A 27,078-nucleotide genomic window follows, 5' to 3' on the forward strand; every position below is an offset into this window, starting at 1 on the left:
CTTTGCATTGCAGAAAGCATCCACAAGGCGTGTGGAATGGTGGGAGGAGGAGTTGGAAAGGCGGAAAGGAGCACTTTCTCAATAATCCTAATTTTCTCTTCCTGGATGGCCTTGGAAACCTCCTTCACTCTCCTCCAGCCAGCCTAATTTGGGGCCACATCCATGGTTGTACCATCAGTTATGGATGTTCTTCTCAAATACCCTAATTCTTTCCTTCTGTCATGCCCTTGATCCAGCTAGAGCTGCTCTGCAGCATCACAGACAGTGCCAGAGCCTCCTGGTAGGGAAGTGAAAGTTGACCTCCACCAGTTGTCAGCTCCTTCCCTTTGCCTGTTTTCCCCTGGACCACATCATCCAGCTGAACCTTGGTAATTATCCACTCAAGAAAATAAAGTGATACAGGAAACAAATGTAACTGTAGTATGTGGCAAGGCTGAGAGCAAAAGTTACATAATCATAATTCTGTGAATATTTGAAAGTCAATTTAACCAAAAATCGTCAAACAACCAACATAGGAGGCAACAAGATATCCAGACCCCACTGGGATCACCATGGGAAAATCGCTGGGCGACAACCCAGCTGATGCGGCGCTCAGCCAATGAAACAGCAATTTCCTTTCCCAGGTTCACCAACGACTTTTTTTTTTCTTTTAATTGAGACACGGTCTCACTTTGCCACCTAGGCTGCAGTGCAGTGGCACAATCTGGGCTCACTATTGCCTCAAACTCCTGGGCTAAAGTGATCCTCCTGCCTCAGCCTCCTGAGTAGCTGGGACCACAGGCACACACCACCATGCCCAGCTAATTTTTTTTCTTTTTTGTAGAGTTGGGGTCTCACTATGTTGTCCAGGCTGGTCTCGAACTCCTGGGCTCAAGTAATCCTCCCACCTCAGCCTCCCAAAGTGCTGGACTTAACAGGCATGAGCCACTGCACCTAGCCACCTACCGGCTCTTTATTTTTTTTGAGACAGAGTTTCACTCTTGTTGCCCATGCTGGAGTGCAATGGCGCGATCTCGGCTCACCGCAACCTCTGCCTCCTGGCTTCAAATGATTCTCCTGCCTCAGCCTACCAAGAGCTAGGATTACAGGCATGCACCACCATGCCCAACTAATTTTGTATTTTTAGTAGAGACGAGGTTTCTCCATGTTGGTCAGGCTGGTCTCGATCTCCCAACCTCAGGTGATCCACCCGCCTTGGCCTCCCAAAGTGCTGGGATTACAGGCGTGAGCCACCGCGCCTGGCCCTACTGACTATTCTTAGGAGGACAGCTCTTTCCTCCTGGGGCCACCTTGCTGGATCCAGCTCCCAGCTGTCAGGGTCGCCTGAGGATCCATCCCCTCTTGCTCCCCACTCGCCTTTCCTCTGACTTCTCTCCAGTTCACCTACCCTTCTTAGGATTTTTCTTTTTCTATCCTGTCTTCTCAAGTCCATCCTTCCAGATCAAGGATGGACCCAGAGAATGAAGGAACGCCAAGTGCCAGGGGAGGCCTGGGCAAGCCACAGGCACAGGGTACCAGCTACAGCTGTTGCGGTAAACTGAGGACCAGAGAGACAGATATGGAAACACAGGAGGATGTTTATTTTAAGGTAGGCACTGGCTCAGTGAATTCACATCCAAAAAGCTGAGCTTTGAGCAAAGACTGAGCAGGATTTTTATAAGCAGGCTTACAGAAGCAAAACAGAGGCAGTTCATCATATAATGACAGGTCACATAATCTATAGCATAACTGATGACTTGGCATAACTTGTGTCTTTGCATAGCTGGTGGCCTTGTAGCTGTGTGGAAAGAAAAAAACAAGAACTGGCTAAATACAGACAGACATTTGTCCATTTTTTTTCCCTTCATCCTTGCTCCAGACAGGGGATGTCTGGAGCCTATCCCTTTGGTTTCGACTTCTCGAACAGCGTTATCTTATAACTGTCTTTGAAGTGAGCTTGCTAGGCAGAGGAAAACTTGTTCTTCCTTTCTTTTTAACTTTTGCCTTGTCACATTCTGGGCCTTGGCTTTTACTTCTCAGACTAGGTCACTACGACCTTCTTATAGCCTTGTCTGTTACTTTTCTTGGAGTGAATGAATGTAGTACTTATTATTATTATTATTTTTAAATTTCTGCCTCACAGCAACGGCTGTGGCCCAGGGCTGAAAATGAGTGCTGCCAGATCTTCCCGCTTATCTGGGGATGGCAACCAATTCAAATATCTTTGCTTAGACCCAGAGCCTGAATCAATAAAAAAAAAACTGGTTCCAGCTGGGCATGGTTCCTCATGCCTGTAAATCCCAGCACTTTGGGAGGCTGAGGCAGGTAGATCAGCCAAGGTCAGGAGTTTGAGACCAGCCTGGCCAACATGATGAAACCCCGTCTCTACTAAAAATACAAAAATTAGCCGGGCGTAGTAGCAAGCGCCTGTAATCCCAGCTACTTGGGAGGCTGAGGCAGGAGAATCGCTTAAACCCGGGAGGTAGAGGTTGCAGTGAGCCGAGATGGTGCCACTGCACTCCTGGGCAACAAGAGTGAGACTCTGTCTAAAAAAAAGAAAAAAAAAACTGGTTCCCCCCAGTCCTTGAGGATGTTTAATTCAAACCTTTGCAGGAGGTGAGGAGAAATATTTATATTCCAGTCTTCTTCTAGGGCAACAAAATACAGAGGGTGAACCAAATCTTTTAAATTTCCGCATTAAATCAGTTTCATCTTTCGGAATCTGCCAAAATTTCATAATCATCACAACTATTATTATCATCATCATCGTTATGATTCCACCTTTGCACAGGTCTGATTTTTTTTTTTTTTCTTTTTTCCTGAGACAGGGTCTCACTCGGCCTTCCAAAATGCTGAGATTACAGCTATGAGCCACCGCATGAGGCCTGATCTTTAGAGCATGCTTTTATTTTAGTCAATTTAAAACTGGGACTTTTTTTTTTTTTTTTTTTTTGAGGCGGAGTCTCGCTCTGTCGCCCAGGCTGGAGTGCAGTGGCACGATCTCGGCTCACTGCAAGCTCCGCCTCCCGGGTTCACGCCATTCTCCTGCCTCAGCCTCCCGAGTAGCTGGGACTACAGGCGCCCGCCACCACGCCCAGGTAATTTTTTGTATTTTTAGTAGAGACGGGGTTTCACCGTGTTTGCCAGGATGGTCTCGATCTGCTGACCTCGTGATCCACCCACCTCGGCCTCCCAAAGTGCTGGGATTACAGGCTTGAGCCACCGCACCTGGCTGCTAAAACTGGGACTTTTAATTGAAAATTGGCAGTTTAAATTCAATAGAAGACACAACGCCACCAAATAAAGCCCACCGCCTTGCAGATGTTGGCTGAGTGTCCCTTCCCACTCACAAAGCCTCACTGCCACGCTCACCTCACTGCCAGCACTGCCTGCTGACATCAGCCACTCCCTGGGCATGGGGTTCCCAAAGCATGAGAGTATATCTGCCAAGTTGTTTCCTCCCAAATTATGTTCTGCCCTCCCCATCAAGCCCTCCCCCACCCCAACTCCTATCCCCAGCCAGAGACCAGCAGGTGAGACTCTTCTGTGCTAACCCTTGTCTGGGATATAAGAAGAGGTGTCGGCCGGGCGCGGTGGCTCATGCCTGTAATCCCAGCACTTTGGGAGGCTGAGGTGGGCAGATCACCTAAGGTCAAGATTTCAAGACCAGTCTGGCTAACATGGCAAAAATACATCTCTAGTATACAACCCCATCTCTAGTAAAAAAAAAAAAAAAAAAATACAAAAATTAGCTGGGCGTGGTGGTATGTGCCTGTAATCCCAGCTACGCTGGAGGCTGAGGCAGGAGAATCACTTGAACCCGGAGGCGGGGGTTGCAGTGAGCTGAGATTGTGCCATTGCTCTCCAGCTTGGGCAACAAGAGCAAAACTCCGTGTCTCTCTCTCTCTATCTCTCTCTCTCTCTCTCTCTCTCACACACACACATGCGCACACAGACACACACACACACACACACACACACACACAAAAGAGGTGTCTAAGGCTGTGAGTTGGTTTTCTGAGTCACAAAATCATACCAGAGTTTTCAGTCTGGCATACACTGCAGAGCACAAACACTCCACCAGCACCCTCCAATCAAGGGACAGGCTTCCCTTATCCTTCTGGAAATATTCTTGGATTTTCCCTCAGAACTGCCAGGCAGCTCTCCAAGGCTCTATATACCCCATACTATTTGTTTATGTACTTGTTTACTCCTTTTGCAACTCAAGCCAGTCCTGCTGCCTTTTCATGCCCAAGCAGCATCTGCCCCTCCCCAAGCACTGGGTGGGGCTCTTAGACCAGTTAAAGGCGCTGAGCATCTGTGGGTGTTGCAACACGCCAGCCCAGCCTTGCCTAGCGCTCTGAAAGAAAGCCTGCGACAGAAGGGAGAGAAGTGGCCCCAAGTGCAGCTGAAAGCACTCCTTGGGAGTCAGCCAAGACCCTCCATCCAAGCAGGGCCAGATCCTTGCACATGGCCATGATAAGGAGAGGCTTCCAGGTGGCAGCAAGACTTGGCCACCACAGAGGCCTTCTTGGGGCCCCCCGTATCCTGCCCAGACTCAACCCTGCCTCAGCATTTGGATCCTCCACAGACTCCGTGGTAAATGAGTTCCCAACTCAGCCAGATAGGCAGTGTTTTCCCAGAAGCCTAGGGCTTAAGGAGCACCCCAAATCTCCTCTTCCCAGCCCATGGCCAGGGCAGGTGGGCAGTGTTCAGAGGAGCAATTTGATTTGGCAAAGAGAAGGTGCTCTGGGATACCAAGTAGCCCCCATTCAAAACTAAAACCACCAGGAGACCTGCATCTGGCTCTGAATCTTGTGTGGCCACCAACAAATCGCTTTCCTCCTGTGGGACTCAGACTATTGCAGCAAAGCTGAGGTATCCCCAGACAGAGGACCCTGTCTGTGGCATTGACAAGCAGCTCACATGCTGCCTACAGTTGTGACTGGTGTGTGAGCAGGTGATGCTACAGAGGACTTCCTTACGTCACAACACCTCTGTGGGGGCCCAAACGTGTTTCAAAGGAGCCACCCTGCCCAGGCAGGCCCACAGCAGTGGGCAGAGCTGGAGTAGCCCCTGAGGTGGGGGTTGCTAGAGTGGTCCTCAACAACTGTGGCCCTGCCCTGCAGAGGAGACAGCATCTAGTGCGACCACCAGCTCTCACATTCACATGCTTGGCAACCTTGGCCATATTCCCTCAGTTTCCCCATCTGTACAGTGAGGCTAACATGAGCAGTTGTCAACTTTAAAGAACTGCTCACATGTTTTCAACAGAACAGGGGTACATCAAGCAGCATGCCCATCATCTCTGGCCCCACTCCCTGCCCACCCTTCCCTTGCTCTTTAGCATCCCTGGGCCCCATCACCCATACGGGTCTGCAAACCCCCTGCAAGGAAGATGGGCCCTTTCCCTTGGATTGATACTCTGGCAGAAGGGATGGAGAAGCCCCAGCACCCAGGAGCACCTGTTTAGAGGTCCTGAGCCCACGCAGCAGCCCCACTCCAGGACGCTGTCTAGTCATTCTGATTTTTCCTGCCCAGTTCTCAAGATTCTTGCCAGAGAAGACAGAGTTGAAGGATGATGCTCTTCCCAATGCCAGCTGGTGTTTGGACATGCTGTGCCTGTACCAAGAATTTCTGGAGAAGACCAAGTCTAGCGGCTGGATCAAGCTGCCCTCCTTCAAGTCTAACAGAGACCACATCTAGGGACTCAATCTCCCATCTGGACTGGCAGTTTCCTCGGGTAAGGATAGGACCATGAGCACACACATCCCCGCCGCCCTTCCCTGTGTTCTAAGACTCTGAGAAGCAACTTCACAGACCGCCTTCCAGTTCTCAGCCCAGTTCTTCCTGCTGTCCAACTCCACCCCTCATGCTGCAGCCCCAGGTAATAGGCGGTGGGTGTCCTCTCAGGTCTCCAGTTCCCCTCCTCCCATCTGAAGAAGCACACCCTGGTGGGCCCACCTTTGCTCCCAGCCAAGCATGTCTCCACTGGAGGACAGCCAGCCCAGCTCCCGCCCTGACTTCTCACTGACTGCCCCTCCCTAACTATCAAGCCTCATTCCAAGCCTTCTGCCCCAACCCCATGAAAGCCCTTGGACCCTACACCCCTTCCACTGGAGGCCCTGCACATCATCCCTGCTTTGCCGGGTCTGGAGCAGCACTTCTGAAACACCTATTGGATCCTAATGATAGAGCTTCCACCTTCGTGTGTGTGCACACTCGCACGTGCACGCATGTGTATCTTCCTCATAGTGTATCTCTCACTCATATATGTGGTCTTCCTGCCTAGTGATGAAGGAGTGGTACAGGGGACAGATTACCCTTGGGTTTATGGCACAAACAAAGCAGAGATACCAACATAATTTTTTTTTAAAGAATTTGGTACTTCCAAAAAAGGATATAGCAGTGGTAGTTGTCTTGGGAAAGAAATCAGAACTTTGATGGATTTTCTGCTCTTATTTTACTGTTTAGTATTATTCTTTTGAATTCTATGTGAGTTACATGAGTAATTACATTTTCAATTTTCAATGCTTATGGTCTCTTAAAGTCTTGCCCTGGCCCTGATCCTATCTCCATTCTCAGCCAGGGCACTTCCTGCATGCTTCTCCCCGAGATGGAAAGGCTCTGTGAGGACAGCAATTGTGCCTCTGCTCCCAGAGGGAAGGCTCCCTGGGGGTGGACCTGGTGTCCTGTGGGGAAAAGAAAGAGAGTTCAGACTATTACTGTGTCTATATAGAAAGAAGTAGACATAAGAGACTCCATTTTGTTCTGTATTTGAGATGCTGTTAATCTGTGACCCTACCCCCAACCTTGTCCTTGAAAGAAACATGTGCTGTGGTGACTCAAGGTTTAATGGATTTTGGGCTGTGCAGGATGTGCTCTGTCAAACAAGTGCCTGAAGGCAGCTTGCTGGTTAAAAGTCATCACCATTCTCTTAATCTCAAGTACCCAGGGACACATGCACTACGGAAGGTCACAGGGACCTCTGCCCAGGAAAGCTAGATATTGTCCAAGGTTTCTCCCCATGTGAGAGTCTGAAATATGGCCTCGAGGGAAGGGAAAGACCTGATCGTCCCCCAGCCTGACACCCGTGAAGGGTCTGTGCTGAGGAGGACTAGTATAAGAGGAAAGAAGGCTTCTTGGCAGTTGAGATAGAGAATAGCATCTGTCTCCTGCCTGTCCCTGGGCAATGGAACATCTCCGTCTAAAACCCGATTGTATGTTCTATTTACAGACAAAGGAGAAAACCGCCAAGGTGCTAGCGGCAATGCTGCTCTTTATGCACTAAAAAGGTTTATGGAGATGTTTGCATATGCATATCAAGGCACAGCACTTTTCCTTAAACTTGTTCTTGTCACAGAGATCTTTATTCATATGTCTTACTGCTGACCTTCTCCCTACGATGATCCTATTATCCTGCCACTTCCCTTTTCTAAGATGGTAAAGATAATGATCAATAAATACTGAGGGAACTCAGAGACCAGTGCTGGCGCGGGTCCTCTGTATGCTGAGCGCTGGTCCCCTGGGCCTAGTTTTCTTTCTCTATACTTTGTCTGTGTCTCATTTCTTTTCTCAAGTCTCTCGTTCCACCCAACGAGAAACGCCCACAGGTGTGGAGGGGCAGGCCACCCCTTCAGTGTACTCTGGTTTTCTCTCCTTAATCTTGTACCAGAGGCAAGACTCAACCAAATGGTGCTGTATCCTGACCATGCCCTCCCTTCTCCGGCTGCGACACTGCCCATCTCTCCCCAGACAAGGGTGACTGTCGCATCTTCACCAGGTGCATCCAAGTGGAAGGACAAGGCTTTGAGTATGTCATCTTTTTCCAGCCATCCAAGAAGAAGTCGGTCTGTCTTTTCCAACCAGGCCCCTACCTGGAGGGGCCCCCAGGGTAAGGTCACTGGTAGGACCTTGGCTGCCTCCTGGGCTTGACTCAGCAGGCAGGTTCAGCATCCATCAGGCTGGCACTGGAGACTCCGTCTTTCTCTAAGCGGGGAGGATGAGAGTGTGGGGCACTGGGCTTCAGCCTCACAATACCAGGCCTGGAAGGACACACAGGGTTATCTGGCCTAATCCCCAGTGTGCAGATAAGGGCTCCTCATCAAAGTCTCAAAATTTTCCAGACAAAAGACCTGAGAGGCCACTTTGAGAAGAATGTGGTACAGTTGGAAGAGGGCAAGATCTGGACTCTAGACTCTGACTTCCTGTCCTGCTCGGCTGCTGCTGGCTGTGGGGCTCTGAGCAAGCAATTTGACCCCTGGTCTTTAGTCTTCTTACCTGAAACCTGGGGCAATAATATCTACCTGCCGGGATGACCAGAGATATGATATTATGGGCCTATGTGTGCATGCTCATGAACCATAAAGCACAGTATAGCTATCAGACACTTCTATCCAAAACCCATGTTCTACCCATGGGGAAATGGAGGTGCACACAGCTAAAGTAACTCGCCCAAGGCAGCACTGCAATCAAAGTCAGATCCAGGACAGTCGGATCTGGCAGGTGAGATTCCAAGTCCACTGTTTTCTCCACTCCCCTTTCCACTCCATGGTTGTCCCCCTTATCCTCTATCCCTATGCCTGCTCCAGATGGTCACTGAAGGCTGGAGGTGGTGCTGGAGCTCCTGCAAGGGAAAGAGAGACAAGAGAGGGCAGGAGTGGCTTTAGGGTCCTGAAGCCTGACAGGGGCTAAACTGGGGTTAAATAGAATCCAGAGTACTAAATAGATGTCAGGGCCTCCAGAGGCTGTGGATGCCAACTGCAGCCTTCAGTCACTTTGGCCATAGGATGTGCAGATACTATGAATTGTTCGGAGTCCTGTCCAGGCCATGGACTCCCTCCCTTCTGAAGCATGGCTGAAGCATGGCTGACTTTTATTTAGGAGCTGATGGAGGTGAGGCCAGAGAGGCAGAGGAGGACCATCCAACACTGAGGCTAGTCAGTGGATTGAGGGGTTGGGGGTCTAGAGAAGAGATTAGTATCCACAAGGCCCCTAGACCATGGGGAGTGGGAAGGGGGAGTTACTCGCTGGCCAAGAGCTACTCTGTAGATCCACATACTAGCCAATGGGTCCCCAGATTGGCCAGTGAGGACAACATGTCCTTTGACACCAACTCTTTTCACCCTCTTTCAAGCAATTTGGAAGGCAGAGAGGGAAGTGCTTAAGAAGCCTGTAATCCCAGCACTTTGGGAGGCCGAGGCAGGCGGATCACCTGAGGTCAGGAGTTTGACACGAGCCTGGCCAACATTGCGAAACCCCGTCTCTACTAAAAATACAAAAATCAGCCGGGCGTGGTGGCAAGCGCCTATAATCCCAGCTACTTGGGAGGCTGAGGCGAGAGAATCGCTTGAACCTGGAAGGTGGTGGTTGCAGTGAACCGAGATCGCACCACTGCACTCCAGCCTGGGTGACAGAGCGAGACTCCATCTCCAAAAAAAAAAAAGAAGTATGTAAATTACATTTGCAAACATTTGTTTATTTAATCCGCTGAGATTGGAATTGTGAAATTCATGGTGGAAAAACTAAGGCTCAGAAAGGTTTAGCAATTTGCTCAAGACAAACAGGTAGTGAGCTGTGGGACAAGGAGTCCAACTGGGTGGGTAGAGACCAAAGAAGCAGGGAGGGAAGGGTCTGGAAAAGCCACTGGTCACAGGAGCAGGAGGGTAACCCATGGCAGTACAGTGTGCACAGCTGATCTGGCTCCGTGGAGAATTGGGACTGTGCTTTTGAAAATCAGGGACTCAAATCTGTTTGATGTTAATTGAATTCTAAAATTGGGTGCCTTTCTATTTTCCCCAAATTAGCCAACCATGAAGTAGCTGACATGAAGCTTGCATAAGCAAGAATGAACATTTTATGGTTTTTTTTTGTTTGTTTGTTTGTTTTATTTTGAGACAAAGTCTTGATCTGTTGCCCAGACTGGAGTGCAGTGGCGCAATCTCAGCTCACTGCAACCTCCATCCACCAGGTTCAAGCGATTCTCATGTCTCAGCCTCTCGAGTAGCTGAGTTACAGGCACTTGCCACCACACCCGTCTAATTTTTGTATTTTTTAGTAGAGACAGAGTTTCACCATATTGGCCAAGCTGGTCTCGAACTCCTGACCTCAAGTGATCCGACTACCTCGGCCTCCCAAAGTGCTGGGATTACAGGCGTGAGCCACTGTGACCAGCCATTCTGTGCATTCTGAATAAAGCAAATGTCTGCGGCATTTGAGCATTTCACCTCAATTTCAGCATTGAGCCTGCTGAAGTGGGCTCTCTGCTTTCTGTGGCAATGCTGCACAGAAGTGTGTCATGCCAGCCCTTGGTAGGTCATAAGTTATGTTTCACATTTACTTATCTTGAGATGTGGGCCCCGCACTGGCTGTAGTGACTGGTAAGGTGAGAAATAGCCCAGGGTTGTGCCTCAAAGACTGAGTCACAAAGTTCAGGGACTTTTTCATTTCCTGTATATGCCCATCCTTCCAAATTATGGCAGTTGTTGCCAGCAATTAGGTAATGAATCAGAAAAATGTTTTCTATTAACTTTATCAGAAAAAAAAATTTTCCCTGATGCAGTGTCAGTGGCTACAAAAGCATGCTGAAGCAAACCAGAAAAGCTTAGTTGATTTTGACCGGTCTGATCAGATGGGATGCACCTGTTTCCTTCTTTCCTATTTGGCTGCCCTGAGGCTGAAGGTCTATGTTTGGAAGGGTCTAGGGAAAGGGAGAGGTAGGGTCGCCACAGGAGGGAGGGAAGGCCCAGTGAGGGGGTCTGCCCAGTGGCCCCAGCCCAGGCCTTGCTCCTCACCTTATCCCCACCCCCAGGTTTACCCACAGCGGGTCCCTGGCAGCCATGATGGACGAGACCTTTTCTAAAACTGCCTTCCTGGCTGGAGAGGGGGTGTTCACACTAAGCTTCAACATCAGGTTCAAAAAGTAAGTACGGGCCTTCGGGGCATTGACCAAAGTCATAGCCCTTTTCATCCCTGGGGGTGGCCATCCTCAGCAACTGGGGTGTGGGAGCCCTGCCTGCCACTCTCCTTCCCCAGCCCACTCCCAAGCAGTTCCTCTAGTCCCTGGCCAGGACACAGCCTCTGCTGTCCAACTTTGGGAGCTGACAAAAAGGCCGTGAGCCCAGGGCCACCTAAGAGTCCTCAAGGCAGGGAGGGATGAAGAGAGGGAAGAGGACACAGAGAGTGAAGGGATGGGGAGCCAGGTTCACATGAAAGAAGGGCTAAGCTGCCTCCTCTCCCAGCTTGATCCCCATGAGCTCTCTGGTTGTAATGGACATAGAAGTGGGAAAGATTGAGGACCAGAAGCTTTACATGTCCTGCATCGCCCACAGCAGAGACCAGCAGACAGTTTACACCAAGTCCTCAGGTAAAGGAGCCCCCAGCCCAGCCCCAGGCCCTGTCCTGCCACCACCCACCCCCAGAACAAACAGGAGGAAGGAAAGATGCCAAGGATTCTTCCCAAGCTGCAGTCCAGCTTCTTTAGGGGAGGGATAGGGCACCTACTGGGGACACAGATGAAGTGAGGGAGAGCAGAACTAGGATTTTTTTTTCTATGTATGAGTTATCCAACCTGTAACGAAAGGACAAGACCCAGGTAATGGGTAATTTGGAGCCAAATGCTCAGAGTGTCCATCAAACTCCTGCCATCTCAGTGCAGCTCTTGCAGCTCAGCTCACCCTTCTCTTGCAGGTGTTTTCCTTCAGCTGCAGCTGGAAGAAGAGTCTCCCCAGTAACAGTCACTCTGCCTGCAGGAGAGCCTCCCACTGCCTCCCTGCCTGCCTGGGACCCACCAAAGAGCAACTGCTTCCTCAAGAAGCAGTTGGTGAGGCAAGGGAAAGGACCCTTTTCTCTGAGTAAATAAAGTCTCACAGCCCCATTCTCGGCCCAAGGCCTTTCTGTGGTTGGAAATAAAAATCCTTCCAGGGCATCCCATATACCCACCTTCCCACTCAGCACCGACTGTAAAGGTTTACTGAGTACCCGCCAGGTGTCAGACACTGTGTGAGGCACCAGGCATCCAGAAGTGAAAGACAGGGCCACAGCCTCAAGATGCACAATGCGGAGGTGAGGTGCCAAGTCACAGAGTGCCCTATCATGCTCCTCCCACACCCACTCTGGCTTCTATCATGAGTGCAGCGTCGTCTCAGAGGAAGGAGGGGGCAATTTTACTCTACAAAAGCAATCAGAAAACATCTTCTAGAAGAAGCTCTTCCTGAACTGTCTCAAAAGTTAAGTGCTGGTCACTAGACAGGCAGGGGAGGGGAGGATATCCCAGGCAGAGAGAAAGTAAGACAAAGCAGCAGAGGTGTGAAAGTGTACAGGGGCTTTGGAGAAGAGCAAGGTGTTGAGCAGGGCAGGCATCTAGGGAAAGATAAGGTGGGCAGGAGCAAGCCACGGGAAGGCTTCATAATCCCTGCTGGAGAGCTGGAACTTTGTCTTGCAGGCAATAGGGAGCCTCTAAAGGGCTTGGGCTGGGGAGTGACAGAGCTTTGTTATTTAGAAAGATGACTCAGTGGCAGTAAGGCATCAGCAAGACTGAAGGCAGGAGCGCTGGTTAGGAGATCCCTGCAGGCTTTACACTAGAGAGCCTGCAGGGGTCAGAGCTGCGAAGCTGAGAGATATGGAAAAATGTTACAAATACAGGAAGTGCAGGACTTTGCCACTAGTTATACAACGTGGATCTGTGAAGAAGAGCTGTCTAGGATGACTCCAAGTTTCTGGCTTATGGGTTTCCAGGTGGTTATCACTAGAAATACAGAAAGAGATGGGGGTAAACAATGAGCTCAGTTTTACATGCATTGAGCTTGAAGTGCCCATGGAACTTGCACCATGTGGCAAGTGCCAGCAGGAACATGGATACTGTGATATGGAGCTCGGAGAGATAAGCTACTGACTCAAATTGTGAGCCAATATAAAATGTGACATGAGGCTGGGCACGGTGGCTCATGCCTGTAATCCCAGCACTTTGGGAGGCCGAGGCAGGCGGATGATCTGAGTGATTTGAGAGTCGAGAGAACTCAACTCATGACCAACATGGAGAAACCTCATCTCTACTAAAAACACAAAAAAATTAACCAGGTGTGGTGGCACATGCCTGTAATCCCAACTACTCAGGAGGCTGAGGCAGGAGAATCACTTGATCCTGGGAGACAGAGGTTGCAGTGAGCCGAGATCATGCCATTGCACCCCAGCCTGGGCAACAAGAGCAAAACTCCGTCCCCAAAAAAAAAAAAGTGTGACATGAAACCCCTGGGAATGCCTTATGCAGAGTGGAAGTGAGGAGGAGGCAAGGGGAAAGACAGGGGTGGGGAGGGAGGGGAAAAGGGGAGGGAGGGAAGAAGGGAAGAGGTCAAAAATAGAACCAGAACCTTATGTTGCACTAAGGCTGAAAGTTGGGATAGAAGACCAAGGATCCACTAAAGAGGCTGAGAACAGGACAGGAGTGACCATCCTTAAGAAGAGGTCAGCGGTATCAAATGTTGAAGAGAAGGCAAGGAAGATGAGAATTAAAAAGAAGCTTTTGAGTCAGGAGTGGTGGCTCACACCTGGAATCCCAGCACTATAGGAGGCCAAGGCAGGAGGATTGCTTGAGGCCAGGAGTTTGAGACCAGCCCGGGCAACAAAGTGAGACCCCCATCTCTACAAAAACAAAAAATGATAAGAAACTAAAATAAGTAAGTGCATAATAAAATTAAAAAGAGACCTTTCGATCTGGTCATGAAGAAAATGTAGTTTCCTTTGCCAGAGCAATTTTAGGAGATGGGACAAAAATCCAGATTACAGGGGATGAAAATATGAACAGGGAATGAGGAAATGAATGTAGATGCTTCTTTCCAGGAATGCTGTTGTTGTTATTCAAGGAAAGATATTTGACTGTATTTTAATTGCTAGTGGAAAGAGGCTAAAACTTTTAGGAGAAAGAGGGACAGAGGTGTCATCCAACAGAACAGCTTTCTTAGAGCTGCCTTGGGAGCCATGGGAGAGCGTCAGCATGACTCTGAGACCGAAAGGAAGGAGGTAGAGTGCAGAGCAGGACAGGAAGTTGAGGGGATTCAACCCGGAGTGCTTCAACTTTCCCAGTGAAATGGAAGGCAAGGCCATCAGTGAGGAAAGAGGTTGGGAGGAAGGGGGATGGTTTGGAAAAGCTGCTGTAGGGATCAGGAAAACAGGTACCAGGTACATGTGTGACCAAGACCTCCTGAGCGCCCAGCTGCTGGTAAAAAACAGGTATCTGGAGTGGCACCAACCTTAGGAGAAAGGAAGGTGGGAGCCAGCTGGCAAAACCCAGGGGCGATGGTGGATGAGTCAGATGAGAACAGTGGAAGGGGAGGAAAGACAGCAACATGGCTGGTACACATTTCTAAGGAGAAAAGATTTGCCGTGAGGGAGAAGAACAATGGAGGAGGCAATGGCTATCCAGAAGAAGTCTGTAGCTCCTCTGAGCCTGGGGAGGAGAAGGGTGAGACCAGCTTCCACAGGGACGGCTGTAAGAGAAGAGGTGTCCCGTCTCGAGACAGCCAGAATTCCACTGAGGCTAGTAGGTGCAGGGGATGTTCAGGAAGAGGTCAAGATTAGAGAAGGTTTACCAAAGAATTAAGGCTTCCGGGCCATATTATAAAGGACTTTGTTATTAGGTATGGTAAAACCAAATGTTGAAACAGATAAGCCTTTAAATCTCAGTAGCTTAACCCGTATCTTCAAATAGAATGCATTTCTCACTCAAATAAAGTCCAGCCCATGGTTGTCTAGGAGTCATTCAGGAACCTGGCTGACAAAAGCTTTGTCATCTCCAACACATGACTCCAAAATCACCCTTGGTGTTGGCATCCAGTTGCCAGATGAGAGAATCCACAGGGAGATGTTCTGGGCCAGGCCTCCAAGTGGTTCCATTGGCCAGAACTCAGTCACAAAGCCCCACCAAACTGCAAAGAAGGCTGGTTAGAAAGTATGGTCTAACTCCAGCCTGGCCAATATGGTGAAACCCCGTCTCTACTAAAAATTTAAAAAAAAAAAAAAATTACCCAGGTGTGGTGGCACTCGCCTTGTAGTCCCAGCTACTCGTGAGGCTGAGGTAGGAGAATTGCTTGAACCTGGGAGGCAGAGGTTGCAGTGAGCCAAGACGGTGCCACTGCACTCCAGCCTGGGTGACAGTGAGACTCCGTCTCAAAAAAAAAAAAAAAAGAAAAGAAAATATGGTCTAACTATATGTTTTTTGTCTGTTGTTTTTTTATAATCTACAAACTTTATTCAGATTTTGCCAGTTGCCCACTAATATCCTTTCTGTGGTTCAGGATCCAATTCAGAATCATATGTCACATTTAGTTGTCATGTTTAATCCCCTTTAATTTGAAACAGTTCCTCTTTCTTTGTCTTTCATGACCTTGACATGTCTTTTTTTTTTTTAATTTCCTTTTTTAGAGACAGGGTCTTGCTCTGTTGCCCAGGGTAGAGTGCAATGACAATGATCACAGATCACTGCAGCCTCAAACTTCTGGGCTCAAGGGAGCCTCCTGTTTCAGCCTCCCAAGTAAATGGGACTACAGGCACATGCCACCACACTCAGATAAATTTTATTCGATTTTTTGTATAGATGGGGTCTCCCTATATTGCCCAGGCTGGTCTCAAACTGTTGGCCTCAAGTGATCTGCCTACCTTGGCCTCCCAAAGTGTTAAAATTACAGGCATGAGCCACTGTTTGGAATTCAGTCCACCGATATGTTTCTCAGAGTACGAGTTAGTTGTTTCGTAGCGTGTTCCAAGGTCTGGATTTCTCCAATGTTTTCTCATCATTAGACTCAAGTTATGTATTTTTGTCAGCAATATTTCAGAAGCAATGTTGTGGCCTTCTCAGTGCTTCATGACAAGAGAAACGTGATGCTGATTTGTCCCATTAATGCCAATGTTCCCTTTGATCAGTTGGTTACCGTGGTGTCTGCCATATTTTTTCACTGAAAATTACCATTTTTACCTTTTTAATAAGTATCTTATTGGGAGATACTTTGAGATTGTATGAATATCCTATTTCTCATCAGACTTTTGCCCATTAATTTTAGCTTTTATTGATCATTCTTGCCTAAAGCAATGATTACTGTGATAGTGGTCAATGGTAATTTTCTAATGCCATCATCTCTTCAACATGTTTTCATCCTAACTATATGTTAAAGAAGAAAGTAAAATAGGGGGCCAGGCATGGTGGCTCATGCCTGTAATCCCAGCACTTTGGGAGGCTGAGGTGGGTGGATCACTTGAGCTTAGGAGTTCGAGACTAGCCTGGCCAACATAGTGAAACCTCCATCTCTACCATAAAATACAAAAATTAGCTGGGTGTGGTGGCACATGCCTGTAATCCCAGCGACTCAAGAGGCTAAGGTGGAAGAATCGCTTGAACCTGAGAGGCGGAGGTTGCAGTGAGCTGAGATCACACCACTGCACTCCTGTCTGGGCGACAGAGCAAGACTCTGTCTCAAAAGGAAAAAGAAAGTCAAATGGGTTTGGTGAGTAGCTAGCAGCCACTGCCTCAGTTTAAGGGGAGGGCCAGTAGAAGACGACAGAGTCTATGTAAAAACTCTTACTCTGGCAAGTAAAATATTCAGCTTCAGGCATATGCTAGGGCTCCAGTATCTGGGACTGGAGCTGGGGCTTCAGGGAATCAGAGAGAATGAAACCCTTTGTGACACGGAACCAGGTCAGAGAGCTGTGCACAAATTCAGCAGCAGAGGTGAGGTAGGTGGGTCAGGCTCCCTCTCCAGTACCTAGACCACATGCTTCCTAAGCCATCAATCTCACATGATGGGCAAAGGAGAGGTGGACATGGATTTGAACGCCCTCAATGTAGTGCCTTCCAAAAGCTAGAGATGTACCAGAGGCCATAGCCAAAAAGCTGATGACAACCAACTATTTCCTCTCCCATATACTCACATAAAAACTTTTTCTCCTGTGCTTTCACAGTGCCCAAGATATCTACACTCTAGACCCAGAAGCTAAATCACTGTACACTAAAAAACTGGTTGCCCTTCATCCATGGTCAAGGAGAGTCTAATCTTCATTCAAGCACTCCCAGAAGAAGGAAAGAAATACATTCCATCCTTCCTATGCAGTCAGGAAAAGGAAGAGGTTGGTCCAAGTGCAGTAGTGTTTACAACTAATTGATCACAACCAGTTGCAGATTTCTTTGTTTCATATCCACTCCCACTGCTTCACTTGACTAGCCTAAAGAGAGAAAAGAAAAGGAAGAAAAATAAAACAGTAAAACAGTTGTGTTTGGGTTTCCATACTAAAATAGATTAAATGCATCCCGTGACTTCTCTGCTGAGGCCACTGTCTAAGAGAAATAGGCACAGGGTGGAAATCCACAGAGGTGAGAGCCTCTCAGGCAAGGCCCCACAGCCAGGCTGGGAGTGTCAGCCTTGACTGCATAAGGCCAGCTGGGTAGGTAGGAGTCTAGATAAGGGAAAATGTCCCAGCTGCTGGGGCACTTTTCTGGTGTCTACGGTGGGGAAGATGCCTCTCCTCTCCCAGAGGCTGAGTATTGCACTGACTGGCAGAAACGAGGGACATTGCTGCCATCATATTTGGAAGCCCATTCCCATATATATCCAGTGCATTTATGAGGAATGCAGCTACTGCAGAGGTAGATGGGGCTGGAATCCAGTAGGCAATTCAGGAAAATGTGACAGCTCCTTCTGTTTGAAGCAGAGGATGTATATTCTCCAGATGCCTGAGTCAAGTGCCAAGAGAAACCAAAGAATGAATAAGGCCATTGTAAGGCCAACCAGTTCAAGAAAGCAGGGGATGTCAGTAGCTCAGACTAGTTCTTATAGGAGGGGCCCACTGAGACCTTTCTGGAACTGAGACTGCAGAGACAGGTCATTCATTACAGTTCCTGGGTGAGAAGCAGGAGCTTCAAGGCACAGTTTATCACCAACCCTATCACATGCTAGAGCCCACCATGAGCATTGGTGGCCAAGTCATGCTGCCTGAGGCCACCACTAAGCCACAGGACATATAGCTTAGAAAGACTCAAAGCCCAAGGATCCTCATAGCAGTTGCCTTCCTACCGGAGGAAAGGCCTGTCCCCTCTCTGCCTCTCCATCTGGCTTGGACCCAGGAAAGCACTCTGTGCTGCTTAGACCCCTAAGTGTCCCTCTGCAATGGTACCTAGAAAGGAAGGTAAGGCCCTTGGGTCACCTGGGAAGTTCTCAAGGAGTGGCACCAATGGTGCTGGGAGAGGTGAGAAGACAGCACTCTGGGTCCTTACTCGAAGGAGCAGCTCTGCTCAAATCTGAAGACCCTTAGTACATAAGAAAGAACAATGCTTTTTGAGATAAGAGATCTGGGTTCTTATCTCAACTCTGCTACTGTTTGGCACATCATTTCTTCCTGGGTCTGTTTCCTGTTCTGCAAAAATGACGGTATATGAGGTGACATCCAAGTTCCTTCCAGGTCAGATATTTCATTGTTCCAATCAAGCCAACTTTTGGCTATACATCTGCCAGTCTTGCCTGATGGCTCACAGATTCCCAGCCTCCCCACATTCTGCTTTATATTGCAGAGGGCCAGTGCCTGGGTGCCTGCAAACTGTATTCTCCAGTCTCTTTTGTCATCTGGCTTTGGAAGCCTTGGTGGCACATTGGAAGGTGGGAAGAGGGAGAAGCAAGGTGTGATGGTTAATACTGAGTGTCAACTTGATTGGATTGAAGGATGCAAAGTATCGATCCTGAGTGTGTCTGCAAGGGTGTTGCCAAAGGAAATTAACATTTGAGCCAATGGGCTGGGAAGGGCAGACTCACGCTTAATCTGGGTGGGCACAATCTAATCAGCTGCCATTGAGGCCAGAATAAACAGCAGGCAGAAGAACATGAAAAGACTAGATTGGCTTAGCCTATTAGCCTACATCTTTCTCCTGTGCTGGATGCTTCCTGCCCTCCAACATTGGACTTCAAGTTCTTCAGCTTTGGGACTCCGACTGGCTTCCTTGCTCCTCAGTTTGCAGACGGCCTGTTGTGGGACCTTGTGATTGTGTGAGTTAATACTCCTTAATAAACTCCCCTTTGTGTATATATTTGTGTGTGTGTGTGTGTGTGTGTGTGTATCCTATTAGTTCTGTCCCTGTAGAAAACCCTGACTAATATATACAAGGGATTTTTCTCCCTTTATCTTTGCTTTGGGAGGGAACTTAAGTAATGATTGTGTCTTCATGGTTGCAGATCCTTCTGAACAGCCCCTCACCATCCCGTTTGCCTTTTAAACTCTTCTGACACCTTTATCACAAGCTCCCTGTGTTAAACTCCTTCTGTTGAGCCACTTAGCAAGTGCCATTTTCCTGACCAGTCCCTGATGAATACAGCCAGGTTGTGGATTATCTGTAGTCAGTTTTCAATCCCACTGGTGTACAGCCCAGATGGTATGCAGTCTCGTATGCAGCCTTAATTTAACATCCACAAAGAGAAGGACGTGGAAGAGAGGGAACAGGAAAGTGAACAGTCAAAAATTTAGCACAATCTGGCTAAATCCAAATCTCTGTCCATCTTTCCACTGCACACTGCACAGCTGAACAGCTAGAGAAAAAAGACATAACCATGCTGTCTAGTTTCACTTTAAAGTCATGATCACTACCCTCAAGTGGGCTGTTAATGCTTCCCTGCAATCATCCTGAGTTCCCTAGGCCATTCATTCTCCTGCTTTCCTAGGCAACTATTCCAGTCCTTACCCTCTCTACTCAAACCCCTGACACCACCTTCTCCTTTATCATCACTATTAGCTGATGACCTTGCTTCCTGTTTTGTGGAGAAGTCAGAAGCATTCAAAAGAAAACAAGCTTTTGTCATCACATCTGTCCACCTGCCAGCCTCTACCCATTTAGTCTACCTTCTCTCCAGCATCTGTCCACACAGCAGGCAAAGGACAACCCTTAGAGCTATCTCTTATGCACAACATAAGAAATGGTCTTGTCTACCCACTTGTACTGTTCCAACAATTCTTCTTTCTCCTCTGCATTATCAATTTTCCCCTTTCCGTTGGATCTTTCCCATCAACATACAAATGTGCCATTGTTTCTCTCATTTAAAAATTTTCCCAGCCGAGCACAGTGGCTCACGCCTGTAATCCCAGCACTTTGGGAGGCCGAGGCAGGTGGATCTCCTGAGGTCAGGAATTCGAGACCAGCCTGACCAACATGGCGGCATAAGCTTGTAATTCCAGCTACTCGGGAGGCTGAGGCAGGAAAACCGCCTGAACCCGGGAGGCGGAGGTTGCAGTGAGCTGAGATCGCACCACTGCACTCCAGCTTGGGCAACAGAGCGAGACTCCATTGCAAAAAAAAAAAAAAAAAAAAAAAATCGCTTGACTCTACCTCCTCTTCTGGCCATTACCCCACTTCCCCCCTACTCTTTCAGCAAACTCTTCAAAAGAGTTGTCTTTGCTCGCTCTCTTTCTCCTCCCATTCTTTCTTTCTTGAGCCCACTTAGATCACACTTTTGCCCCCAACACTCCACTGAAACTGCTCTTGTCAAGGTCACCAATAACTTCTCACTGCTAAATCCAATTATCAATTCCCAGTCCTCATCTTACCTCATTTTGCCTCAGCCTCTGGGACAGCTGGTTCCTCCTCTCCCCAGTCTCTCAATGTTGGGGCACCCAGGACTCAGTCTTTGGATTCTTTCCCTTTTTACCTATACTTCATCAAGTTTCATGGCTTTAAGTTCAGTCTATGTTTCTCTTGGTGTCCACATTTATACTTCCAGCCTGGACCTCTCCCCCGAGCTCCAGACGCAACAGCCTACTGGACATCTCCCCTTGATGTCTAACAGACATCTCAACTTTAACAGATCCAAAACTGAGCACCTGATTTTGCCTCTTCTCATTCTTGGCAACTTCATTCTTCCAGTTGCTGCTCCTCTCTTTTTGGATGGGGATGGATCCATCAGGAAATCCTATTTACTCTATGTTCAGAATATATCCAGAAACTGACTACTACATCCCTGATCATGTCCAAATCATCTCATCCCAAGATTATTTCAGTCATCTCCTATTTGCTCTCCCTACTTTGGCCCTTACCCACTTCTGTCTACTCTTAACACAGCCACCAGAGAGAATCTTTTAACACGTAAGCCAAGTCATATCACCCCTTAGCTTACCAAAAGTAGAAGCTAAAATTGCTACAGTGCCTATGAGCCCCAACAGAGTCTGGCCCTGTTACCTCTCTGACTTCATCTTCCCCTCACTCATTCTGTTTCAGCTACTGTGGCCCCTTTGCCTCCTGGATCACTCCAGGCATGCTCCTAAGGGCTTTGCATATGTGATTTCTTCTGCCTAGAATGCTTTTCCCTAGATATTCTTCCTCCTTCCTTCATATCAATACTGAAATGAGGTGACCATCCCTGACCAGTCTATTTAAAACTGCATACTCCCCTGATACCTTCGCTCATCCTTCCCTATCTTAATTTTTCCTACAACACTTATTTCCAGCTAACAAATCATATTTTTATGAATTTACTTATGTCTATTGTCTTTCTTCCCCCACTAAAGCATAAACTACATCTAGCCAAGGGAGTTATCACTGCTATATACCCAAAGTCCAGAATAGTGCCTGGAACATAGTAGGTACTCAATAACTGTGGTTGAATGAATGAATGAAGCCACAGAATCAAACTTCCCTGGGTCCTACCCTACTTCTAGACTTCTTATTATGGAAGTCAAGTGTCCATATTGTTAAGTCAGACTGGGTTGGGTTTTCTGTTTTCTCACATTTTTAGCGGATGTCAGCCTAAATGATGCCCACGTATTCTCTTGTTCAATCCTCATACCAACTCTGAGAGTTTTATTCTTTCTGTTTTCCAGGTGGAAAAGGTAAGCCCCAAAGAGATTAAGTTACATGCTAGAAGTCACACAGCTAGTCAGTCGCAGAATCCAGATTCCCAGCCCATCTGACTGATGGCAAAGCCATGAATACTGCAGCACTCCAAGAAGACTGACCCTCCCCAGAAACAATACCAGGGCTGAGCTGAGTCAGGAGCCACAGGAATGGAAGGTCTGGAGGTCGCCAAGGATCTCCACAAAATAAACATTTGCTTTGTTAAAATCTTCAAGTGACAAAATAATCATTGCATTCACTGGTTTCATTTTGTTTCCTGCATTTCACAATTTGTCTTACTGTTGTTTGCATGTTTATTGTCTGTCTCTCCCCTTAGACAGCTCTCTATTCTATGTATCCCCCTAGCACAGTGCATGGTACATTTTAGGCACTTCAGTGAATGGATGAACAAATTAATTCAAGTATAATTTTGCTTACTACTTCACTCATCAAATACATCCTGATTGAGTACCTGCTTTGCACTAAGCACTGTTTTTACGATTCTTAGTCTAGTAAGACAGGTAGGCATTAAACAAATAACCACATAAACTGAGGGGTAAGAACTGTAATCAATGCCATAAAGGAAAAGTATGAGGTACTATGAAAGTGTACAGCAGGTGCCCCTAATTTAGATGGGAGGGTGTCAATGAGGGCTTCCAGAGCTGAAGGATGAAGGGGAAGAGTGGTCCTAGGAGAGGAACTAGGCTTGCTTCCTTTTGGAGACTGAAGGATGGTAGGTGTGCCTAGAGTGCAACTGATGGTCTCATCCTGTCCGTGGTGGCCTGTGCTTCCTAAGAGCTGCCAGGGATGGAGGGCATAGGCCAGCTTGATCCTGACTGTTGGATCCAGCTTTATCTTCATTGTTTCTAAGTCCAGAAATCCTGAGTCTGGTAAGTCCAGAAATCCTGAGTCTGGTCACTTTTTCTTCAGCCAGAATAATTCAGAAAACTATTAACCAGAATAATGCAGAGAACTGATCACTGCAAGTCACTCTGCCTCGGAGCTATTGGAATGGCTCCAGAATAGGGCACTGGGGGTCAAGGCAGGATTTCAACAAGGAGGGTTTTACAGAAGACAGACTTCACCTGCGAGGGCTGGGGTGGGAACCAAGCACCAAAGAAGTCGAGTGGCCACTGTCCACTGATGGCCGTCTCCCTCTTCTCTGTAGCCCTCCCCCACTCCTAAGCAGCCCAACTTCAGCAGAGGAGGCCTGGGCACAGGAATGGATTGTTGCTAGAAACCTGGCTTCAGCTGGAGGAAGTCAGAAGGCCGGGCTGATGGCCGCGCAGACAGAGCTGTGTTTATCCAGGAAAAGAGGTAGGACGTAGGCAGCGGAGGCCCCTGCCAGCTCCTCCCAGAAGGACTGCGCTGGGGGAGCAAGCTGCAGAGAAAGCTGCTCCCCTCTGGCTCTGAAAGTGTCAGAGCCTGAGGCCAGAACCCAGAGGCGACCCACAGGTGAGGCCAGCACTCCGGGCGCGCGACGGAGAGGGTCGCAAGTTCGGATCCCAGGGCAGAGGGTCGGAACGCGGTGCTCTTGGTGGCTCCGCGCAGGGGTGAGGCGAGCGCGTGGTGGCGGAGCCTTCCAGAGACCGCTCTGGGGGTGGCAGAGAATCAATGCTGCCTTTGTGCTCGGTGGTTTCCGAGGGAGAAAAGGAATGGAGAGTGGGAGGGGCGACCCAACGGCCCGGTCCCGCCCTTTAGACGCGGGATGCGGTAGGGCTGCGAGGCGCGGGAGCTGGAGGGTCAGGGCTACCGAGGGGTGGGATTCTGTGCCCCCGGGAGGTGCGTCTCCTTGGACCAGCCCTGGGTGTCCTGAGGTCAGCAGCCAGGTGTGTCCCCTGGCTGCCAGGAGCAGAAGTGAGTCCTCTTCTGGCTTGGAGCGACTCGAGGAGGGGAGGGAGGAGCCAGAGGAGACAGGTGGGGCTAGGACTGAGGGATGGCTCAGGCCAGAGAAGCTTGCGCCGGGGCAGCCTGGCAAAGGGAGGAAGTCCCGAGGGGCGCCAGACTGAATCCCAGGGGAAAACCCAATTCTTCGAAATGGGCGGGGGAGAAGGGGAACCCGCCGAGGGCAAGGTGTCCCTTCCAGGGGGTTTGGGATCTGGGTCCTTTTGGTATAATGCGGTTATTATCCTATTTGTCCTAATAGTACCCTAGGGTTCTAGTGGGTACTATATGGGCCCTCAAACTCTAAGGTGAATGGGGCATCTTTAGTACCAGTGAGGGAAGCTGTGTACTTGGTGACGGAGGCCCATATCTGAATATGTGACTGACTGGCCCTTGGCTCCCTCCATTTCTCCTCACCCCCCCAGACGTCGCCGCCCTTTCTTTTCCTGCTCAAATAGGGGTCCGCGCTCCCAGTGGGTCCAGAGACCCGAGCGCGGTAGCTGATCGCCCGATCTACGCCAGCATCACTCACCTCTGACTCCTCTTCGCTACTCGCCCAGCCCCGCTCCGCCGAGCACTCCAGTCTGAGACTTGGGATTTAGACCCTCTCGGCCCTGCGGAATTCGTAATTCTATTACCCTACCCACCGCATGTGGCTCTTGGAAAAAGCTGGCTATAAGGTGGGGGCCGCGGAGCCTGCGGCCCGTTGGGCGCCCTCCGGCCTGTTCTCCAAGCGTCGCGCCCCGGGCCCGCCCACGAGCGCCTGCCCCAACGTCCTCACCCCGGATCGCATCCCGCAGTTCTTCATCCCGCCTCGGCTCCCGGACCCGGGTGGCGCAGAGCCCGCGACCAGGCGGGACGTGACGGGGCGCGGCCTCCCCGCGGCCTGCTCGCTGCCTCACCTGGCGGGCCGCGAAGGCTGGGCCTTCCTGCCCGAGAGCCCGCACACGCGCCGGCGCGAGTCCCTGTTCCACGCGCCGCCACCCGCCCCGGCCGGGGGACTCCCCACGGCGCAGTCCCGGCTGCACGTCTCCGCCCCGGACCTGCGCCTCTGCCGGGCCCCCGACAGCGACACGGCCTCGTCGCCGGACTCGTCGCCCTTCGGCTCCCCGCGGCTGGGCCTGGGCCGGCGCCGGGTGTCCAGGCCACACTCGCTGTCCCCAGAAAAGGCGAGCTCGGCCGATACCAGCCCGCACCCGCAGCGCCGCGCCGGGCCGCCCACGCCGCCGCTCTTCCACCTGGACTTCTTGTGCTGCCAGCTGCGGCCCACGCGCGAGAGCGTGCTGCGCCTGGGGCCCCGTGGCGGGCAGCTGCGGCTCTCCACCGAATACCAGGCCGGGCCCGGGCGGCTGCGGCTGCGCCTGGTGAGCGCCGAGGGCCTGCCCCGGCCGCGGTCCCGCCCCGGGAGCGGCGGCGGCGGCTGCTGCGTGGTGCTGAGACTGCGGCCCCGTGTCCGGCCGCGGGAGCAGCAGAGCCGCGTGGTCAAGTGCAGTGCCAACCCCATCTTCAACGAGGATTTCTTTTTCGACGGGCTCGGCCCACGGGACCTGGCCGCCCGCAGCCTGAGGGCCAAAGTGCTAGACAGGGGCGCGGGACTTCGCAGGGATGTGCTGCTGGGGGAGTGCGAAACGCCCCTCATTGCGCTGCTGCCCCCGCTGGGTGGGGGACTAGGTCCCGGGTCCTCCCTGGCGCCCACCCATCTCAGCCTGTAGACTGAGCCCCTGGCTTCCTCAAGACGTCTCCATTGTGTCTGCAGTCCACATTCTTTCCACCCTGCCCGGCTTGTATTTATTTTTGCTAATAAAATGTCCGCTTGTCCCTAGCCAGATCTTTCCCCTTACTGGCACCTTACACGCTCGGGCGTAGAGCCTGCCCATCTTCCCTCTGTCCCGGCCATACGCGGGGGGGAAGATGCTCATTCAGACGGTGGGTGCGAGTAGAGCAGACCTTAAGCGGTGGTTCTCAAACTTGAAGAAACATCAGAATAACCAGACATCAGAAATCCTGGAAGAGCTTGTTAAATATGCAGGGTCCTGGGATCCATCCCCATGAGATGCTCCTTCAGTAGATCTGGGCCAAGTAGGTCCTAAGGTCCCCGTCCAACAAGGCCCCCCAACTATCAGGGAGCCGTTCAATCAGAGTCACTCTGACAGAAACCAACACAAGCCACCTTCCACTTGGGGGTCCCTTGAGGCTGCACAGAGGAAATTAACACTCCCCTCCTGTGCCCCTCTAAAACCCACATCTGTCCTGAAGACAGATTAAATTTCTGGGCCTTGGGAGTGAGTCAGGGGATGTCAGATGAATACACAGTGCCCTTTAGTCTTCCTTCTTCCCTCTTCCACACCTGTGCCTCCCTTGAGGGGTAGGGCAAGTCTGGAGCCAAGAACCAGAGAGCTGCTTGGGTACCAAATGAATGAGATATAATGTCCCAGGGATTGAAAGCGGGGAGGAGGGGTACTACCAAAGTGTGAGAACTGTTCTCAGGAATGCCAGAAGAGGCTCCTCCAGCCAGAAAGAGGTGGGGTTGAGGGGAGGTGAATAATTGTAGGTCACATCGTGTTTACCTCTACCTGAATGTCCCTGACGTCAGCAGTGACCTTCTTCTCTCTCCCTCCACCTTCCCAGGAGCCGGTTCCTCTGGACTCAGGCCAGGCTTGAAGGAGGGAGGGAGGAAAGGAGGTAGGCACTAGGCTAACCCAACTTCTTTCTCCCTCTCCCTTGGGCCCTTTCTCATTTTTCTTGGTGCCAGCTGTGGCCTGCACGAGGGCTAAGCTTTCTGGATCTGACAAAACCTCAGCACCTGGACATGTTAAATTCCAGCACAACACACACACACACACACACACACACACACACAGAGCTTCATTTAGACAGCTCTCCAGTTCCTTCTCCCTTCCTCCATCAGGTCCCCACCACCCAGCCCTAGGCCAGAGAACTCTTGCTGCAGGTGTCCACCAGGTGGTGGCATTGACCAAACAATCCTAAGTGCTAACTACTACACGTGGATTATAACCACGTGAGGAACTGTTCTAACAATTAAGTCAAGCCGTTTATTCCTCCCAGCACCTCCTATAAGGGTGTAAAGACTATTGTTATCTAATGTGACCTTGGGCCTCACATAACTAGTAAAGGGAAGAACTAGGACTCACATAGCTAGTAAAGGGAAGAATTCAGGGAGTCTGACTCCAGAGTCTGGACTCTTAATCACTTCACGATAATACCCTCAACTGCCAGCTGCAAGGGGCCTCTTCCCTAAGATGGTAACACTGCAATGGTTTCGTACCCTGCCGGTTTGAATTCTGGGAAGTCCACCTATAGATTTAGGTCTACCCCTAGTACTGGATTTCTATTTCAGCCCCCAA

General features: G+C 49.9%; 2 protein-coding genes and 1 long non-coding RNA gene across 4 annotated transcripts in view; 2 read left to right on the top strand and 1 right to left on the bottom strand.

Annotated features, from left to right (window-relative positions):
• Positions 1 to 810: 810 nt before the first annotated feature.
• On the top strand, positions 811 to 15,147 carry THEM5 (thioesterase superfamily member 5). Its single transcript, XM_077946764.1, is given in 6 exon segments — positions 811 to 4,578; positions 5,521 to 5,722; positions 7,735 to 7,873; positions 10,790 to 10,900; positions 11,220 to 11,344; positions 11,668 to 15,147. Coding segments are annotated over 6 exon segments (750 nt in total). The 5' UTR covers positions 811 to 4,449; the 3' UTR covers positions 11,712 to 15,147.
• Positions 6,419 to 27,078, bottom strand: part of LOC144331175 (uncharacterized) — a 31,825-nt gene continuing 11,165 nt past the window's right edge. The window contains exon 2 of the long non-coding RNA XR_013398137.1: positions 6,419 to 8,605. This is a non-coding gene — a long non-coding RNA (uncharacterized LOC144331175). The remainder of the gene's footprint in view (positions 8,606 to 27,078) is intronic.
• On the top strand, positions 15,174 to 25,535 carry C2CD4D (C2 calcium dependent domain containing 4D). 2 transcript variants are annotated; one of them, XR_013398113.1, is made up of 2 exons: positions 15,174 to 23,686; positions 24,139 to 24,169. XR_013398113.1 is itself a non-coding variant. In XM_001108285.5 (2 exons), exon 2 carries the CDS (start codon positions 24,364 to 24,366, stop codon positions 25,423 to 25,425), a length of 1,062 nt encoding a protein of 353 aa, XP_001108285.3. In that variant the 5' UTR covers positions 21,368 to 23,284; positions 24,139 to 24,363; the 3' UTR covers positions 25,426 to 25,535. The 2 variants fall into 2 exon arrangements, 1 of the variants encoding a protein (XP_001108285.3); XM_001108285.5 differs by having other exon boundaries at positions 21,368 to 23,284; positions 24,139 to 25,535.

Source organism: Macaca mulatta, chromosome 1 (assembly GCF_049350105.2).
Source record: "Macaca mulatta isolate MMU2019108-1 chromosome 1, T2T-MMU8v2.0, whole genome shotgun sequence".
Lineage (NCBI taxonomy): Eukaryota > Metazoa > Chordata > Mammalia > Primates > Cercopithecidae > Macaca > Macaca mulatta.

What these genes read in the sequence shown, in the direction of transcription:
- C2CD4D (XM_001108285.5), top strand. Translation starts at nt 24,364, where the DNA reads ATGTGGCTCTTGGAAAAAGCTGGCTATAAGGTGGGGGCCGCGGAGCCT.